The following is a 20,200-nucleotide window of genomic DNA, read 5'->3' as shown; positions in this document are numbered from 1 at the left end:
TATTTATTTATTTGCCACAGAGAGAGATCACAAGTAGGCAGAGAGGCAGACAGAGAGAGAGGAGGTAGCAGGCTCGCTCCTGAGCAGAGAGCCCTATGTGGGGCTCCATCCCAGGACCTTGGGATCATGACCTGAGCCGAAGGCAGAGGCTTTAACCCACTGAGCCACCCAGGCGCCCCTCAGATTTTTTTTAAATTGAGTTACTTTGAAATAAAGCAATACCATTTACATTAACACCCCACAAAATGAAGTACTTAGATATAAATCTAACAAAACATGTGCAGGTTATGTTTGAGGAAAATTATAAAACTCTGATCAGTGACATCAAAGAAGTAAATAAATGGAGAAATATTTCATGTTCATGGATAGCAAGACTTGTTTCTTTTTTTTAAGATTTTATTTATTTATTTGACAGAGAGACACAGAAAGAAGGTTACACAAGCAGGGGGAGTGGGAGAGGGAGAAGCAGGCTTCCTGCCGATCTGAGAGCTTACTGTGGGGCTCAATCCCAGGGCCCTGGGATCACTGAGCCACCCAGGTGCCAAGACTTAATATTGTTAAGATGTAAGTTCTTCCTGACTTGATCTATAGATTCAGTTCATTCCCAATCGAAATCCTAGCAAGTTGTTTTGTGGATATCGATAAATGGATTCCAAAGGTTATAAGTAGAGGCAAGAGACCTAAATTGGCAACACAATATTGAAGAGAAGAATCAAGCTGTAGGACTAACACTACCTGATTTCAAGATTTACTATAAAGCTACATTAATTGAGGCAGTATGGAATTTGTGAAAGAACAGATTAACTGATCAACAAATTAAGTGATCTTTCACAAATTGTGAAAGAACAAATTAAAGAACAGATTAACTGATAACCAGAAATAGGCCTGCCTAGGTATAGTCAACTGATTTTTGACAGAAGAGCCAAAGTAATACAATGGAATAAAGATAGTTTCTTTAACAACTGATGTTAGAATGACTGGACATTCACTTGCAAAAAAAATCTAGTCACAGACCTTACATCCTTCACAAAAATTAACTCAAAATGGATCATATACCTGAATGTAAAACATAAAATTATAAAACTCTTAGAAAATAAGATAGAAAATCTAGATGACCTTGGGTATATGAGGCCTTTTTAGATACCACACCAAAGACACAACCTATGAAAGAAATGGTAAGCTGGACTTCATTAAAATTAAAACCTTCTGCTCTGTGAAAGATAATATTGAGAGAATTAGAAGATAAGACACAGACTAGGAGAAAATATTTGCAAAAGACACAGAAAGGACCATTATGCAAAATAAACAAAGAACTCTTAAAACTCAACATTTCAGAATATAAACAACCCAGTTAAAAAATTGGCCAAAGATCTTAACAGACACCTCACCAATGAAGATATACATGTGGGAAATAAGCATATGAAGAGAAAGTCCACATCATATAAGAGATATCACTACATATTTATTAGAATGGCTGACATCTGGAACACTGACACCACCACATGCTGGTGAGATGATGGAGCAACAGGAACTCTCTTGCACTGCTGGTGGGAATCAAAAATTGTACAGCCGCTTTGGAAGGCAATTTGGCAGTTTCCTACAAAACTAAACATATGCTTACCATACATTTGAGTAATGGTACTCTTTGGTATTCACCCAAAGGAGTCTGAAAACTCCTGTGTCCACAAAAACTGCACATGGGTGTTTATAGAAGCTTTATTCATAATTGCTAATACTTGAAGCAACCAAGATGTGCTTCAGTAGGTGAATGGATGAACTGTGGTACATACAGATAACGAAATATTATCCAGTGCTTAAAAAAAAATAAAATTGTTATCAAGCCATAAAAAGGCATGGAGGAAACTTAAATGCATATTGTTAGTGAAAGAAATTGATCTGAAAATGCTGCATAATGTATGATTCCAATTCTCCAATATTCTTAAAAAAGCAAAACTGTACGGACAATAAAAAGATCAGTGTTTTCCAAGGGTAGAGGAGGGGAGAGATGAGCAATAGAGAACAGATGATTTGAGGGGCAGTCAAAATAGTCTGTATGTTAGTATAATGATATACTATGATATATGTCATTATATATTTTTTTCCAAATCCATAGAATTTATAACAAAAAGAGTGAACCCTACCCGAATTTTTGGTGATTACAATATGTCAGTGTAGGCTCATCCTTGGTTAAAAAAAAAAATTACCATTCTGGTGAGTGATGTTGATAATAGAGGAGGATATGCATGTAGTGGTGGGCGGGGGGTCAAGGGGATATAAGAAATCTTTGTACCTCTTAATTTTGTTGTAAACTTAAAATTTCTTCAAAAAAGATAGTCTTAAAAAAATATATATAGCCTATTTCAGTGGATTCTGATGCTATAATTACTCAACCGGGGGCAACATGTTGGGAATGAAGTATAAAGTATGTTTATTTTTTATTTTTATTATTACTTTTATTTTCATCATTTTTTTGAATCTTGGGAAGCATGGGTGGGCAGTGAAGAAAATATGGAGTTGGACATTTTGAATAAACATGATGACTCCAAAACTATAAAAGAATATAATCATTGAAAGTACTCAGTAAGAAGCTATTCCATTCTTAACAGAAAGGCATATGGAGGCCCAGAAAGTGATATGCTATCTCATAAAAGTCAATCAATGAGAAACAGTGCAAGACGATTTCATACAGAAGGCAAACAAGCCACATTATTTAGATGAATAAAGTAAATATGATTTCACTAGAGGAGTGGAAGTCTTGACAGCTCCTTTGAACAGCTGCCACTCAGGCAGCAGAGAAGCCTAATTGTTTATATGTGCCTTCAGCTCCTCTGTCAATGGGAGGAGGCCTGTGGAGTGAGGATGTCATTTCTTTGCATAACCAGATGCGACAGTGAGTATCATTCAGCCTCAGCTTATCAGGGCATGTTATAAGGTTAGCCTTGTCTGAGAAGGTCCTTTGTGTATAGAACCAGAGTTTTCCACATCCCAACTCATAAAATAGGTATTTATTAAAGCTGGATGGAGTCATCAGATCAGGTGATGTCTAATAAACTGGCCTGGGGAACTTATAACATGCTTTCATTTGCACATAAATCTAAATATGCCACCTTTCTGTCTGTAGAATCCATCCCTTCCAATGGGCTTATCTCTGTAGGACTCAATAAAAACCTGCTATTAAAATATGAATGCACGGATGGATTTTCCTCTAGAATTAACTGTTTCCAAGGGAGGAATTAGCTATTTGAGGGGAGGCTGGAAGGGAGAATGGAGACCTTGACCTCAAGGCTTAGCACTCACGACACCATGTACATTCCTAAGCCACTCCTGAGCATTTGTCTCCATGGACAACACTCAACCCTTCTGTAATTCTAGAAGGCACTCTTTCCTACCACCGGGAGTGCAGCAGTTCAACAGCTTACGTGGTACATGGTTGTTTGCTGTATTGAGCAAATAATCCACAGTGGGATTCAAACTATGATTTCCTCCCAAGAACTAAACAGCTAATTTATATCAAGTTTAAAATGACAATCGGGTAGTGAGACAGGTAGAGGGTACCTGATTCTCAGCCTCACCCAGAGTTTCTTTCTAGCCTCAGGCAAAATTTCCATTTCAGAAATGAAAAATGTAAGAACATACATTATTCCTTTGGCATATCAAAGAATAAACTGCCTGTCAGATCTACTGGGATGTCAGTGATACACTACTGTCCTGGCTTTTCTTTTTAGCTCCCAAGTCAGAAGGTCTGCTTTAGATTCATGTATTTATATGTCAAGGGAAGAAGTAGGACATATTTAATCATTTTGTTCTTAACTGGAATACATTTCGTGGATAGAACTGGTTGCCTCTATCAGCCATATATTGTGGCGTCAAAGACAATAAAGCCTTTAGTATCCTTGATGTCGTCAGCCAGTGGCAATGGAATCCAAGACATGTAACCTAACTCCCTAGCAGCGTCATCTGTTGAAAGGGTCGGTGCTACCTGCTTCCAGGACGTGAATGATTCCATAAGACAGAAGAACCTGGAAATCTGGGCTCCTCCGACTCACTGTTAGCTCAACTTGTCTTCCTAGGCCTTCCTGTATATGGCCATTCTGTTATACCTTCCAAGTATCCTTCAACACCCCCTTCCACCTATCAACAAAATCCAAGCTCCCCTGTATGGTGCCAGTGACCCCTCATAAACTGACCCCAGTCCACTTCTTTAGCTCCTTTCTCAGTCTCTTTCAGCATCTAGCCAGACAAAACTACTTGAAATCCTTCCACCGTCCTGGTATATTTTGTTGCATATGTTATGGCATCCTCTATAAACCCTCTTTCCTTTTGCTCTGTTGAAATCATGAGTCTCAATGCAAATTCACCTCAACTTGACATTGCATGACCCAGGAAGACTTCCTCTCTGTTGACAGTCATTGCCTCATGGGTATTATATCATAAATCTATTACTAAACATATTGCCTTTTGTTTACAAAGAGCACTCTATTCCTCTGACTTCTGGAAGCATGTTTGGTCCACCTAGGGAAGGCAGAATTTCTGGGAATTTGATACCCCTCACGTGCAACCCTCAACCAAGAAAGTATAGGAATTGGTGGTAAAATTTCACAATTTCCTTACTCTTTGATGGGATAACTCAGAGATGTCACCACTCATAGAAGGTCCGGTAGCGGAATGTTGCATTAATGGTCTGCGTTTTGTTTCTGCATCAATTCCATTGGGTAGTTCCCTCCCACGCTGACTCTGATCTTGGCTATGTGCACTTGCTTTGGTTAATGAGACTTAGTAAATGTGACACAAAGACTTTAAAAGAGTACACTGGGGCTTGATCTCTCCTCTATATCTTGCAACCTTTATTAGACCAATGGGATTGAATCCCAGTTGCCTATTTGTTCCCAAATCCATGTCTCAGTGTCTGACATCTTACTTGCTTATTCAATGTACTAAGTAGATGTTTGTTGAATGAACTGAGTATTCTTCTGCTTCTATACTTTTTTTCTGTATGACTGTGGCTCCTATTACTTTCTTTGTCCATTGTTTTCAAACTCCCAATTTTTCCTTGGTCTCTTCTTCCTTTCCAGTTAATGGCCAGAATGGTTGGTTTTGACTTCAGCTGTTGGGTCCAAATTTAGGTTTATGCCAAGCCACACTGAAGACACAACTCTGCAGATTCCCTTTGGCACTGATTCTGCCCTCCCTCAACCCACAAAATGGTGCTGCTTCTGGACATCAAGACATCAACAATGGCTTGTTTCCTACTCTTCTCTCCACATCTTAGGCTCTGCAAGGTTTCTCTTGGTCTGACAACCCCTAGAGATATAATCATCAGGAACTGACTAGAATTGGCACTTGGATGCCAACTGCCTTGTGTTTGAACTCCCATCACCTTTGAAGAGAACTGAGAGCCTCCTGATAAAATTGATTTTTCTCCCCTCACCAAAGTAGAGAACAAGCTAAGGGCAAGGAAGGAGAGAATTTGTGTATCACCTTTTTCTCTGTCACTGGTTTCTTAATTTCCCATCAAGTCACAAAATTTTAGTCTATTAATGGTAATTAATTAATTGAAGCCATTTAACACAAGCACAAATTAGGATATTCATGTAACCTTTCTTAAAGTGCCTGGTCTTCTTGATTGCAGCATTACGTAACACATCAGCCTGTCATTTAGCGAGCATCTGATGATAATAGAAGCTTTTAGTTTTTTTCCTCATCATTTATTTTCATATTTATTGAGTGCTTACTAAATGTACAGTGCTGTGTTAGTCACGAAGAGGGCAGATTGTCAAAGAAACATAATTCCTATTCTGTATTTCACTAAGTGTAAATTCAATAGGTTGTTATTGGTGTAGAATCAGTCCCTGAATCTATGAGCAGCTTTGTTTGGAAAACTGGAATTCACAAAACTTTTATAGGTTAAAGGGTGAAAAGCAGGCCAGGAGGACCTGCAATGAACTGGTGTCAGACCAAGTTGGTACATGTGGCTAATCACTCATAGGAATCTCACACAGTCAGGTTGTCCATCTCATCCAATGTGAAAGGCAGATGGAATGGTTCCAGTCTCTGAACCTCAGCCAATAAGCAACAAGGTTCAAACACTCATTGCCAGTAGTTAAGAACATAAACATCAGGATTAATATTCTTTTTCTAATGTATAAAATGAGAGGTTAAACTGATGTCTAAGATTCTTTCCTATAATTCCATAATTGTAGGTAATTATTACAAAAATTTATATGACTCTAGATAAACCGTTTAGAATAATTAGGCAGGCATAACACAATTTTTTGGCGGGGTGGCAATTTCCAAGTGGTCCATCTAGCATTTAGAAACTGTTATCTATAAACAGCATTAAAATGACATAAATTTAAATCACCGCGATACTTTTCCTCTTTCCCTTCCCTTACCCACTACACTTCTTTTTTTTTTTTTAAGATTTTGTTTATTTCACAGAGATCACAAGTAGGCAGAGAGGCAGGCAGAGAGAGAGGGAAGCAGGCTCCCTGCTGAGTAGAGAGCCCGATGTGGGGCTTGATCCCAGGACCCTGGGATCATGACCTGAGCCGAAGGCAGAGGCTTAACCCACTGAGCCACCCAGGCATAACCCCCGCACTACACTTCTTGAAGGAATTGTCTAGATACCTCCCCTTCATCATATTTACCGCTACCCTTCACAATTTGGCATCCTTCTTGTAAAAGACATGATCACTTTCCCCACTCAGATCCCTTTGGGCCTTAGCATTTAGTGTATGCCAGCCTCTGCATCTTTTCATCTGAGTTTGCTCTGGTTGGCCAAATTCTGTATGTTGAACATGTGCCAGGTCAAAGTGCTGGGAAACGTAATGCCATCCAGGACTAAATATCAATCATGAATCAATGTCTGATTGTAATTGGCATATAAATACCCTAGCGCCCTCACTCCTCAGGCAGGACAACTCTGGGGCCTGTGTTTGACACCAGTTCTCAGAGATTCCCAGTAGAACTGAGTCCCCATTATCCACAGTGACAACTTGTTCTATAATGCACATTTCATTCTTGCTTTCCCTTCCCCATTTCAACTCCCCTACCAGTATTTTCAAGACTCATTCCTTAAATGAACAACTTGCATTTAAACTCTTGTCCCACAGACTACTCTTGAGGACCCAAAATGACATATGTGGCCTCTTCCACAGTGCTAAGGTGGCTTCTCCAATTTTAACAAGGATTTCATCTCTAGAACCGGTGGCCTTGCTTGCCCCATTCTTTCTTTCTTAACCCTCATCTCCCTTCCTTTCTCAGCTCTGGATTCTCCTTCCATATCTCTAACAGTCCAGGCTCTGTCTCCTCTTCCGGCTCTTCTTTTCCCCTTTATGTCCAAAGTTCTCTAGGATTTTGTCCTATGACCTCTTCTCTCATTTTTCTCTTAACACTCTTCCTTGGCAATGCTGTCTACTGCTGTGGCACGTCTGAGGTGTATGCGGATGGGTGCTTGTACATTTGACTTTCAGTTCCTTGGCCACCTTCACCTCTTTTTGACTTTGGTAACTATCTTCCATGAGTGTTATCATCATCTGGAGGTGCATAGGACTTGGAGACTTGAGTTTCAACATCCCAGTCACTAACCATAGCTTTCTCTTTAAGTTCTTTCACTATTAATCCCCATTTACCTTCTCGTCTAGTTTACTGATATTCCATTTTTTGAAAACTCCATTTCTCTCTCTCCCAACTTCCACCACCCCCACTTGAGTGCTGTTCAAGAAAATGACTCAGTTGGTGCTACTATAGATCCATTCTCTTCCACTTGTCCTCTCGGTATTTCCAGAAGTCATCATTTGTCCTTTCATCATGTCCTCCCTTCCCATTAGCAATGTGTAAAATGTTATCTCCTTTGAAGCCCCCATCCCATCACCCCTTCCTTCACTGGAAGTGTTGACCTTGCCTCCTTCATCTTTGAAATAATTGTGACTCCTCAGTGGGTATTCTCCCCATATACTCCTCTGAGACCTTTGCACTGAACTTCATCAGCCCATTCCTCTCCTTTAGCTCAGAGAGAGGAGATATCCCTTTTCCTGCTCATGCTAATCCTTTGGCTTTTCATTAAACCTAGCCAACCAAGAGATGAATGAAAATGAAGATTTTGATGATGGCAGAAATTCTGGTGAAAGAACTTGTAATGAAATAACAAACAATTTTAATGTAGAACAAATACAGGCAACATTATAAATCATGGTTATATGCAGAAGGTTAATATTTCTTATAACTTGATGTAAAAACAATGATGCACCTAATGAACATTGCAATGTGGGAATAGAGGAGGCCAGAGGAAGTGTTAGGAGATTAATGTCCCCACTTTGCTAAGCATGGACTCCACTACATTCACTGAAGTTGAAATATGTAATGAAATAATCAAACATGTTATTAAATACATCATTAAATATTATCTATCTATATTATAGACATTATATTATCTATATGTTATCTATATTATCTAAATATTATCTATCTAAATATGTCATTAAATATTATCTATTATTTATATGTAAAATAGTCACAAACTCCTCACTCAATACCATCACATTTTTTTTTTCAATTTTAGGGAGACCTATTATGAAACAATATGTCTGTGTGACTAATTTGTCTGACGTGTAACAATGTAATCAATTTTTTTCAGTTTCCTTTCTTTCTGTTAAATTCTATAATAATTAAATTGATAGTTTAAAATTTAAAATAGTGTGTACAATGTAATCCCAGTTTTGCAAAACTATTTATCTAATGACCTCTCTTTTTTTAAAAAAAGATTTTATTTACTTATTTGACAGAAAGAGATCACAAGTAGGCAGAGAGGCAGGCAGAGTGGGGGGGAAGCAGGATCCCTGCTGAGCAGAGAGCCCGATGCGGGGCTCAATCCCAGGAACCTGAGATCATGACCTGAGCCGAAAGCAGAGGCTTAACCCACTGAGCCACCCAGATGCCCCTCTAGTGACCTTTCTTTTCTCTATATGTATTCTTACAGAAATAGCTGCAATAAAATTTACCTAATGCTGATAATGGTTTTTTCTGAGTAATGAGATTTAAGGTAATAAAACAAAAAAAAAAAAAAAAAACTTTTCTTCCAGTGCTTTTTTTGTACTACTACTTGATATTAAAAAATAATGAGGATGGGTAATTTTGACAAAAATAATTAAGCTATTATGTTTTTCATATGCTTAAGAGTCTTATGTCAAGGTATTAACTTGATGATTTCCACTCATGGCATTTATAAAGGCTGTAACGTGTAAAAAAACACTGTGGCTTTCACAGAGAGGTGAGCCATCACCCCAGTCAAAGTATTCACATATTTTATTTGCTTGTTTGTTTAAATCTCAAGAGGGAAGATGCTGAATTGTCTAAGAAATCTGATACCAACATAAATTTGATCATTCATGCAACAACTACTCATTGCAGGCTTAGTTTATCACATTTTATCCCACTGTGTTTACACAGAAAGCAAGACTGCTGATGTCATTACCCTCAGCTTCTATTAAAACACTGGAACAGTGAAAGCCAAGTACCCCAGGTCAAAATAATTTTTTTTCTAATGCCATTACTACACGTGGCACATGTATTAAATCTAAATTGTTCTATTCCTGTTCTTGAAGTCTCCAAACAAATAGTTCTATATATCTCTCATCTTTCTTTGAACTCTTTCTACTTCAATACAGAGTGGTCATTAAGTGAATCTATTTAGGAAAATCTAAGAGAATAAGATGTTCATGACTCAGTGTCAAATTTAAAGTTATAAATAAAAAACAACCTTAGCGTCCTATAGTTTTCATGTTCTTGTCAAACTTTCTAATGGAGAAACTATCAACATCCTGTAACATTCTTGAGTCTATTTCATTTGTGTCAGAAAAATCAAGAGTTTGTGTCCATGTTTGACTTTCAATCTAAGAGTTTGTTATGTCCAATTATTCTTACCACAGGAGCCCAGCACATCACAACCTTCTCCAAAAAGTCATGGTCAGGGGACGCCTGGGTGGCTCAGTTGGTTGAGCGGCTGCCTTCGGCTCAGGTCATGATCCCGGCGTCCGGGGATCGAGTCCCACATCAGGCTCCTTGCTCAGTGGGGAGCCTGCTTCTCCCTCTGCCTCTGCCTACCACTCTATCTGCCTCTGCTCATGCTCTCTCTCTCTCTCTCTCTCTCTCTAACAAATAAATAAATAAAATCTTAAAAAAAAAAGTCATGGTCAATTTATTTTAGGGACAAAAACAATTTATCAAGAGAGTTTACTCCTTTTTATATAAATCTTATATAGAAGCCATTCACTAACATGGAATCATGACATTTAGGGTGGAAGTGTTAATTCAAATGTAATTTCTTGATTCCCAACCATTAGTGGAATTTAGTCAGTTAATGGACTTGAGCTATAATATATTATACATAGATACATTTTATGTATTATAAATTAATATAATAAATATAAATATTATAAAAATAGTATATATTACATATATTAAAAATCTATATTTATATAAAGAAGGTGAAACTAAAATTCCTGCTTTTGAACTGTCCTATGATTATTTGAATCTCAAATAATAATGCAAAAATTCGATTCAGGGTTTCTTTTTGAAATGATGAATCTGAGCTCAAATGTAGAATGAAGCTCCTACTCTAGTAGGTGGAAAGAGTGTGAACTTCAGGTTTCATGTTTTTGGGTTTTTTTAAGACTTTATTTATTTATTTATTTGACAGAGAGAGAGAGAGATCACAAGTAGGCAGAGAGGCAGGGAGAGGGGGAGGGGGAAGCAGGCTCCCTGCTGAGCAGAGAGCCCGATGTGGGGCTCCATCCCAGGACCCTGAGATCATGACCTGAGCCGAAGGCAGAGGCTTAACCCACTGAGCCACCCAGGGGCCCTCATGTTCTATTTTTAAAACCTGATTTCTTTGAGCAGTTACAGCCAAATATATAATTATTGCAAACTTAACTATAGCATTACTCCCTGATGTGCTATAACATTATGATCTACAGCTAATAAGATCTTTTGAAAGAAACATTGTAGTTTAGATATTCATTCATTTGAGAAAAAGAGGTGTAATTTTTTTCCTTCTTTTGTATTTTGATCAAGTTTTAACTGTAGGCTTTTTTTTTCCCCCTGCTCGAAGAGCTAATCCATTCTATTACTGATAATTTCTAAGTTGGGAATTTTAGGGAAACACAAGAGTCTCCCAGGCATTGACTTGCTGCTTGTTACCTACTTCTTCTTCCTAGCTAAATTGCAACCTATAAATAAATGGATGCTACAGGGGTAATTATTTGAAAACTAGTTCTTCAAATGCCTTTTCTCTGAATTAATGACCAAACAGTCACTTTGTGATCCAAGTTTATTTATCAGTCAAGAAGCACATAATGAGCCCCTATTATGAGTAGGGCAAATCGGTTGCCAGTGGGACAAAAGTTTTTAATGGATTTTATATTCTTCATGGAGAAGAAAAACCACGAAGACCTGAAAAGTTGGCTTACATTATGAAGTGAAAATATAGGAGCTTGCATAAGTCTTTTAAAAATTATTGTTCTTGTGATCTGATTTGGTTTGGTTGTAAGGTTTAGAGAGTCAATCAGACAACTTAAGAAAAGGGATATTTATTGACAGTATATTGGTTTGGGTAATCCTGGTTGTTCTAAAGATAAAGTCTCAAATCTCAGTGCCATAATGTAATAGCAGTTTAAATTCTCACTCATAAAATTCTTCTAAGTCAAGAATCAGGGACCTGGGGTCCTTCCATCTTGCTACTCTGCTGTCTTTGGCTTTTGGCTTTCAAAGTTACTGTTCTCTATCACATCAAGCCTCAGAAGAGAAAAGAGGGCAGCGAATCAACTTATGGGAAGTTTTTATGCATTAAGCAAGGAAGCAGTGCACTTCATTTTGGCTTATATTACATTGGGTAGAATCATCATATGGTCATACTCATCTGCAAGACAGGCTGGGAAATGTGGTCTTACTGTGGCCCATGGAGAAGAGGAAAATAGTTTGGTGATTAGCTTTTACCTTCTGTCACAGATGTCTTTTGCTAGGAAATGGACCTGGAAAGTTATTAGGCACTCAGGAAAAAATGTCTGCATCTCCCATGGCCTGGATGGGCTCTTTCATGGGCATTAGAACCCATTCTCCTCTCTACAGCAACTAGTGAATCAAATTTCCTAAGGAAGCCCAGTATGATTGGTTGAGATAATCACCATGGTCTATAATGAATTAAATTCACTGAATTATTTGAGCCAGGCTCTCTCATGGACCATGGCCAGCTCATGGATGGGTTCCCACTGGACAGAGAGTTTATTCCTCACTCAATCAGTTGTTACTCCTGAGAAAGTACAACCTACAACTGCCTTCTTGAGTTAAAAAAAAATACATGTAGATAGATAGATAGATAGATCTATAGATATAGCGAGGCCATCACCTTATTATTATCACTATTACCAATAATCGGTTGTTTATTCCATGCACTTGTCAATGTGTCCAGCGCCTTACATGCACTATATTATTTATTTTTCCTAACCACTATATTTTAAACATGAACCTCTCTCTGAGAGATTTTGCAAACTAGACAAGTTTCCAGTACTGTCTAATTCTAAATCCCAACATTTTTACTTTTGAACATGGCTGTTCCTAGCTTTCTTCAGTCACAAGAAGGACACTGGATATAGTCAGTGCTGTGACAAATGTGACTGGTGCCAAGAGAAAGGAATAGATTCAATGCAAAGAAAGTCCCAAAGAGAGAATGTTCTGGTCTAGGTCAGTCAGAAAAGACTTCAGGGAAGAGTTTGGACTTGACAAAAGGCATACTGCATTAAATTGGGGTCTAAAAGGAATTCATAGCATTCATGTTGGGGAAGTAGAGATCTGGACTATTTGCCTTTGCCTACAATGGTAGCAGGTCTTGGAGTTTCAGAAAAACTGTTCCTTAAGGGCTTCTTAGAAATCCTTTTGGAAATACTTAGGATCAAATCTATATTCTATTTTGTGTCCCCCTCTAAATCATGTTAATCTTGATCGGAGAAATATGGGGCAGAGGATAGGGGATTACTTCTTTGGACTGACAACTGATGCATGATGAAATGAAAGTGAAATTATAGAATCTGGATTCAATATTGTTGGGACATTAAGACATCACTGAAAGGGTGAAAATAAATATTCAAAATAAATATATCTGACAAAAGATTCCTGTTGTAATAGCCAAAGAACTCCTACAAACCAAAAATTAAGACAGACAATCAAACAGACAAACAAACACACAAACCAAAAAAACAAAGCAAAACAAAAACAAAAACAAACAAACAACAAAAACAACAAAAAAGAAAAAAAAAAAAAAAACCCTTTCAGGGCAAAAGACCTGAACAAATAATGAATGAAAAAAGATATCTGAATCACCAAAAAGCATATGAAGATGTATTCAACTTCAATTGATCATCAGGGAAATGCAAATTAAAATCACAATAAGATACCATCACCATTAGATAACCACCAAAATAACTAAAAGAAAAAAGATATAAAAAGTCAAATGTTGGTGAGAATGTGGAACAATCAGAACCCTCACATGCTTCTGGGTCATGTGTGGCAGGCAGAATTCTGAGATGGTCTCCAAGATATCTGCTCCTTTGTGTGCATGCCCCGTATAATCCCCTCCCCTTGAGTGCAGAGGCAGTATTGTAAAGATGATGGATTTCATTCCTGTGATTAGATTACATTATATAGCAGAGATGCAGAGATTCATCCAATGTAGTTGTGGTCCCAAATCAGCTTATCTGAATTAATCAAAAGAATTATCCTGGGTGGGCCTGGCTTAATCAGGCTAACCTAAGCAGGGACTGAGCCCTTCCTGAAAGAAGGGTGAAAGTGTGATGTTTATGGGAGGGGTCATGCACTAGATCATGAAGGTAGCTTCCGGGAGCTGAGAGTGGAGCCAGCAAAAAATGAAGACTCCAGGTCTACAACTACAAGGAGCTGAATTCTTCTAAAAACTTGAATATGCTTGGAAGTAGATTTCCCCTTTGTTATGCCTCTAGATGAGGACATAGCTGGCCAATATCTTGATTTCAACCTGTGAGCAGCAGATCCAACTAAAATGTGCTAGACTCCTTACCCATGAAAACTATGAAATAATGAATTTGTGTGGTTTTAGGACACCAACTCTGTGGTAATTTTTTATACAGCAATAGAAAACTAATACAGTCTCCTAAAGTTGAATGTGTGTATCCTCTTTAACTCAACGATTCTACTCCTATGATATTCCCAACAGGGAGGCATACGTGTGTTCACCAAAATACATACACTACAGTATCCACAGAAGCAATATGCATAATAGCCTAAAACCAAAAAATACCCAAATGAGCAAGAGGGGAACTTATGAGATGTGAATAATATTTTATTTCTTGATTTGGATGCTAGTTATACATGTGTGCCTGGGTTGAGAAAGTTTATTAAGCTGTGTTCTTTCCTAAATTATACTTCAATAAAATTAAAAGAAATTTAATTTTAAAAATTAAATTCAGTTAAAGTTAAACTTAGACATTCAATTAAAATGAAGATAAATATACTCTTTAATTATATAACAGCACAATTAATACTAGATTTTTTAAAAAATCAATGATCACACATATAAGAGTAGTCACATGATTTTCCTAGCCTTAGGCTTACATGGATAAAAAACAAAATCTATTGTAGTAAAATAAAAGCACTTAATCATCAGCTGTTTGGATTTTTACCTAAACTCATACTTGATTTTTGACCAACCTTCAACATATCATTTATTTATATTTTTTAAAGATTTTTATTTATTTATTTGACAGAGAGAGAGAGAGTTCACAAGTAGGCAGTGAGAGAGGGGAAAGCAGGCTCCCTGCTGAACAGAGAGCCCAATGTGGGGCTGGATCCCAGGAACCTGAGATCATGACTTGAGCCGAAGGCAGAGGCTTAACCCACTGAGCCACCCAGGCACCCTCAACACATCATTTTAATAAGTAATTGTGCTTTTCTTTTTCTTTCTTTCTTTCTTTTTTTTTTTTTTTTTTTACAAAGGATTTAAAATTAGTAATGTATTGGGAATTTTAAGGCATTCTTTGGAATAACACCTCTGATGTTATTGTAAACTCACTCACTCTCCTGGACATATACATCTTCTTTGATGAATGTATGTCCTTGGGTCAGGTCATGATAAAATAGAAAACTTTAGTCTCAACACACCTTTCTGACAGTAAAGTTATAGGTAGTTTTACTCCACTTCAGGGAAGAAATATAACTGTTTGGTCATGGCCTTGTAAGAGTTTGACAAAATAATCAACAAATACTCATTTATTATATCTTATACAGACCACCATGCTAAATATGGGGCTAGAGGAAGACATGGTATATTGTTTCTTCTCTTGGAAGATTTATGATCTATCTGAAGAAGTTCATACTCATACACATTAGTTAATGACTTAGGCACACATAGGTGTTGGATGCAGAAAAAAGGTAAGAAGGAAGAAAGGAAAGGAAAAAAAAAACATCAGAACTCTAAAATGGTGCCCCAAGAGTGGAGTTCTTGGTTGTTAAAGAAGGGTTTCCCAGAGGCATCTTGGTAGAATAACAAAATTATTTGGTTTTAAATTTGGTTTTAAATTTGAGTTTTTTCCCTTTCCAAATATAAACATAACTACTTGGTGCTTTAAGTTTTTCATCTGAGAATAAGGCCTGACGGCAACAATTTCTATGTCACAGTTTTCTGAAGCTAGATGAGATAATTCAGTAAAATAGTAGATTCCTCTAGTCTGCCTAGCTGACCCTTCTTTGGGATGAATAAATAACCATCAAGGATCTTTGGTGTCTGACACTGTGCATTGGAAAGGATGGAGCAGTAGGGAGTTGGAAGATACACTGAGTATTAGAGAGAGGAAGGAAGAGATATTATGTGTTTAAAATGAAAAAAAAAATGAGTAACAAAAGTACAGTACAGCATGATGAAAACAAGACAGGACAAACCTAAAGGAACAGAAAAAACAAAGGACATTTCTTTACAGGCTGGCAAACCCAATAAAAGTCTGGCTTTGGTGAGGAAACCAGAAATATAGAAGATATCATCCTTGAATATTTAATACCTTTCAAGTGGACAGATACTTACACCCATATTTACTTACATATATCAAATGACTAGAGGACAAATGATGGAATGTACTATCTTATGTTGTGTAGGCTTCGCTTTTTTGTCAAAGAGGAATTTGGAGAATGGAAAGCACATTGTTGTTCATAGCATCAGGGAAGGTTCAAGCTCAGGCTTGAAGGATGGATAGAACATGAATCCAAGGAAGAAAAAGAGTGTTAATTCTACACAGGTGTGGCATTATGCAAAGATTCATCAGAAAGAAGCATTCTGCCATAGACTGATTTTTTTACTTAAATATGTATCAGAACAAAAATCATCTGGATAAGAGATACTACTTTTGAGAGGTTATAGAGAGGTGAGGAGAGGTGGCAAGGCAAAAGCTCACTTTTCCTAGATAGAAATTGCATGTTTGAGGCTGATGCAAAACCAGTGGACTCCTCTTGAAGAAAGAGTGGGGATGAGAGAGTCTTAGGTATCTGATTTCACCCCAAAGTATGAGTTCCCTCAGATTTTATGGTAAGTATATCAAAATTATCCAGATTCATTTGTGAGAAGATTATCTCTATACCTCCTTTCTCAAACTTCACCATCAAAAACCCCATTAAGCTATTTACCTCTATACAAAAAGAATGTCCCTCTTGGAGAATTAATAAGTTAAACCATTATCTGTCTTAGCTACTCCCGGATTTGCTTAAGTTGCTAAGATTCTAAAAGGCATATTTTCTAAATGGTAGGTAAAAAGATAGCAATGTCTGCCTATGCTATGAAAAGGTGCATGGCATGGGGAGAGAGGAACAGGATTTCTTCACCAACTGCAGCCCCTTTACTCTCAAAAACTAGAGTCTGATGCCACATCCCTTTTCAGCATACCTCACAACCCAACACATCCTGCAGAGCACTTATCCTGTTTGGTATGTACCAAGAGGTAAAGAACATGAGTTTATCTCTAAAAGATCTGGGTTTATATTCAAATCTGTTTTTTTTTTTTTTTTACCTTGGACCCTGATCTGAACCCATTTCCGTATCAGTGTTATGTACTTAATAACAACAGTAGCTTCCTCAGAGTTGTTGAGGATATTAAATAAGAATGTATGTAAAGACTGCAGAACACAAGGGTGTCCTATTGTTGTCAGGTAATAATAATCACTATCACAATCGCTGTTATATTTATGGCTCCTGGGTCCTGAGTCTTGCCAAGTTAGTGGGGTGGGGTGGGGAGGACGAAGGGTCTGCCTGTTATTGTGTTGGTGGCACTCTTGAAACAGCCCCAGACTCCTGGCGAGAACGACAACGGGCTGCTCCCTCAGCTGGCATCTTCTCTCCCCTGCTCCACCCACGCTTCCCGGGAGCAACAAGTTCCCTACTGCAAGACCCGCCCGCGCGCCACTGGTAGACCAGGCGGGCGCCTCCTCCCAGACCTCTGACTTAACTCGCCCTGAAACCTACCTGAGGTCGAAATCGTGCCTGCCAACGCCCTGCGGAGGAGGGATAGCCGGCCGCATGTGAGGGAGCCCTCGCGGCGCCTGGGAGGGAGGCGGGAGGCGTGGGAAGTCGGGACAGGGGACCCAAAGGAGACCTAGTTCGCGCTGCCCTTGAGAGGCAAAAGCAACAGAAGAAAGCACCCGCCGAACATCTCCAGCCTCTCTCCTGAGATCAGGAGGGAGGAGAGAGAGCCCCGAATCCCACGGACCTCCACCCAGCCTTCTGGTTGCCAAATAGCATCCGGATGTCCTCCACGCTCCCCTCGCCCGGTTTCTCCTTGCACTCTCACTCCACCCCACGCCTCGCCAGGTCCCCTAAGGACACGTGCGATTTCTGACGAGATATTTTGCAAGAAGGACAAATAGATAAGCCACGGCCCCCACCCAGCACTCTCCTCTCCGCTGCTTTCCCAGAATGGATACCCTGGAGTCGCCAAAGGAGTCCCAAGGCATCCTATATTAGGAGCCTTACCTAGCTGCCCAAACAGTTGAACTCTGACAACTTCTTGGAATCGGGATCCCCGCACCCTCGTGGGAAAGCCAAGCTGGCCGCCCACACACCGGGAGAGACGTCCCGATTTCTCCATAGGGAACTCCTCTCAAAATTTACCTTTCTAGCTTCTACAGCTGTGAGTTGAGAATCGGGGAGCTAACTAACAGTACGCTTCGGGGGCGGGCGCTCGTGGGCAGGGGCGAGGGCGAGAAGTTCCACCCCGATTTTGGAAAGAAAACCCAGTTCATGTCTTCAAGTCTCCTGCATCCAGGGAGCTGTGGTTCCTGGAAAAGAGCCGGGGCCCAAGTCACCGGGAGGGAAGTCCTCCTAGCGCGGGATCCGAAAAGCACGGAGGTGAATTTCAATGTCCAAGCTTTTAATCTTGTCGGTCGGAAACTACTCTTTCTCCAGGAGATGGGGGCGGGGGATACATCCCTGGCAAAGACTGCCAACGTCAAGCCCAGATGTTCAACACTTCATTCCTCCATCCCCACGCAGCCTTGAGAACTTGGTACCTCGGACAGCAGCCCGGGCGCAAGGCATTGTTAGAAAGGTGTTACCTGGTTTTCGCCACCAAGTCAAAGAGCAATAAATTATTTTTGTGACCTTACTAGTACAATTTGAAGGACATTTTAATTACATAACCCGTGAAAGATCACCGGAGGCAATGTCGTGTTAAAGAGCCCATGGCAGAATATCTGCATCGCATGAGAAAGAAAACTTGCAAATCTGCAATGAGATTGCGCAGGGCTGCCCCCGTTTTGAAACAACATGCGAAATGCAAGGGAGATCTTACCTTTCGGACTCCAAAGCCGTGTTCTGCTGCAACTTGGCGAGCTTCTTCCTCTCCTCCTTTATGCAACTCCACAAGAAAATGATTCGTGAAGACCGGTCTCTTGGCAGATGCAAAAACCATGACACAGAAGAGGAGCCCGGCGGCCGCCTTCCACTGGGAGACACAGCCACCTTTCATCTTTCTCTGGGAGTGAAAAGTGGTGCTAGGAGGCGCGCAAGCCTGTGGAGCGGGGGACTCGGAGGAAAGGTGCAAATTAAAAAAAATAAAAAAAAATATATATATATATAGTTTTTTTGTTTGTTTAAAAAAAAATCTTTGTGTTGGTTAAAAGACTGATTAGGGGCTCGGAAAGCAGCAAATCAATGTGTGTTCTCCTCCAGCATCTGTCTGGCGGGGAAGCCGTGTAATCAGGCTCGCTGGCAGAGGTGCGAATGGGGGGAGCTGTGTGTATCTGAGAGAAAGAGCGAGTGTATGTCTGTGCTTGAGGCTAAATCTGCATTTTCAGCTCCTCCTCGGCTCCAATTCCACCGGGGGCTGGAGGAGAGCACCAGCCTGGGTGACGTGTGCCCGCTAGCAGCCAATGAGGACGGGAGATGCGTCGGGCCCCGCCCTGGACCGCCCCGGGCCCGCCTCTGCCCGCCCCCGGCCGGGCCGGTCCGCCTCCGCCGACGGGGGGCGCAGACCGGCGAGCCCGCGCCCCCGCCCCTTTCAGAACCCTGGAGAGCTCCTCCATCTCTCCACCCGGGCCCGCCTTGCTCCCAGGAAAATCCCCCCAGCTGTAATCTGGTCGGCGGTGCCGGAGTGATGTCATTGTTTGTGGAGATCTGTAAGGCTCTGGAAAGGGAATTACGGCGTGTGCCGCTCTCTGAGGACCCGAGGGGAGCTGGGGTACCGGCCTCTCCCTATTCCTCTCCCCTGCTTATTTTCCGCTCCAAAACAACTCTCTCTTTCTCTCCCCCCCTCTCTCTCTTTCTCTCAAGGCACACTTGCCTCTTTTTCTCTCAATAACAAAGCAAATATTAACCCTCCTCTCGCCACTTTGGGCAAATCCCGGGGGAGGATTACTCCCCTTTCCGGCACGGGGAAGGTTAGAGAAAGCAGCCTTCTTTGGGTGACTCATGGGGGCGAGTATTTATTTATTTATTTATTTATTTATATTTTTATAGACTCCGGGCTTGTCTGGAACTAAGCAGCTGGGAAGCCTGGCAGGAGATCAGACTCACTCCCACCAGCCACCGTGATTAGATGAGACTCCTCCCGGGAGTCTGGGCTGCTCCGCAGAGACCGCCTTCAGGAGAGGCGCGGCCGGCATTGACAAGGCTGGAGGTACATTCTCAGACTTGGGGTTG

At 40.1% G+C, this 20,200-nt stretch overlaps 1 protein-coding gene across 2 annotated transcripts in view; it reads right to left on the bottom strand.

Annotated features, from left to right (window-relative positions):
* LOC111141692 (proprotein convertase subtilisin/kexin type 2) overlaps positions 1 to 19,133 on the bottom strand; it is a 260,865-nt gene extending 241,732 nt beyond the window's left edge. Inside the window, exon 1 of one of the 2 annotated variants that reach the window (XM_022494453.1) lies at positions 18,852 to 19,133. In XM_022494453.1, the coding sequence (XP_022350161.1) occupies positions 18,852 to 19,028 (177 nt within the window). In that variant the 5' untranslated portion in view covers positions 19,029 to 19,133. The remainder of the gene's footprint in view (positions 1 to 18,851) is intronic. The other variant, XM_022494454.1, reaches the window with a different exon arrangement.
* Between the last annotated feature and the right edge of the window lie 1,067 nt (positions 19,134 to 20,200).

The sequence above is a fragment of the Enhydra lutris genome, unplaced genomic scaffold (genome assembly GCF_002288905.1).
Source record: "Enhydra lutris kenyoni isolate GAN:26980312 unplaced genomic scaffold, ASM228890v2 scaffoldscaffold6, whole genome shotgun sequence".
NCBI classification, from domain to species: Eukaryota; Metazoa; Chordata; class Mammalia; order Carnivora; family Mustelidae; genus Enhydra; species Enhydra lutris.
This window is presented reverse-complemented; position numbering and strand designations above follow the sequence as displayed.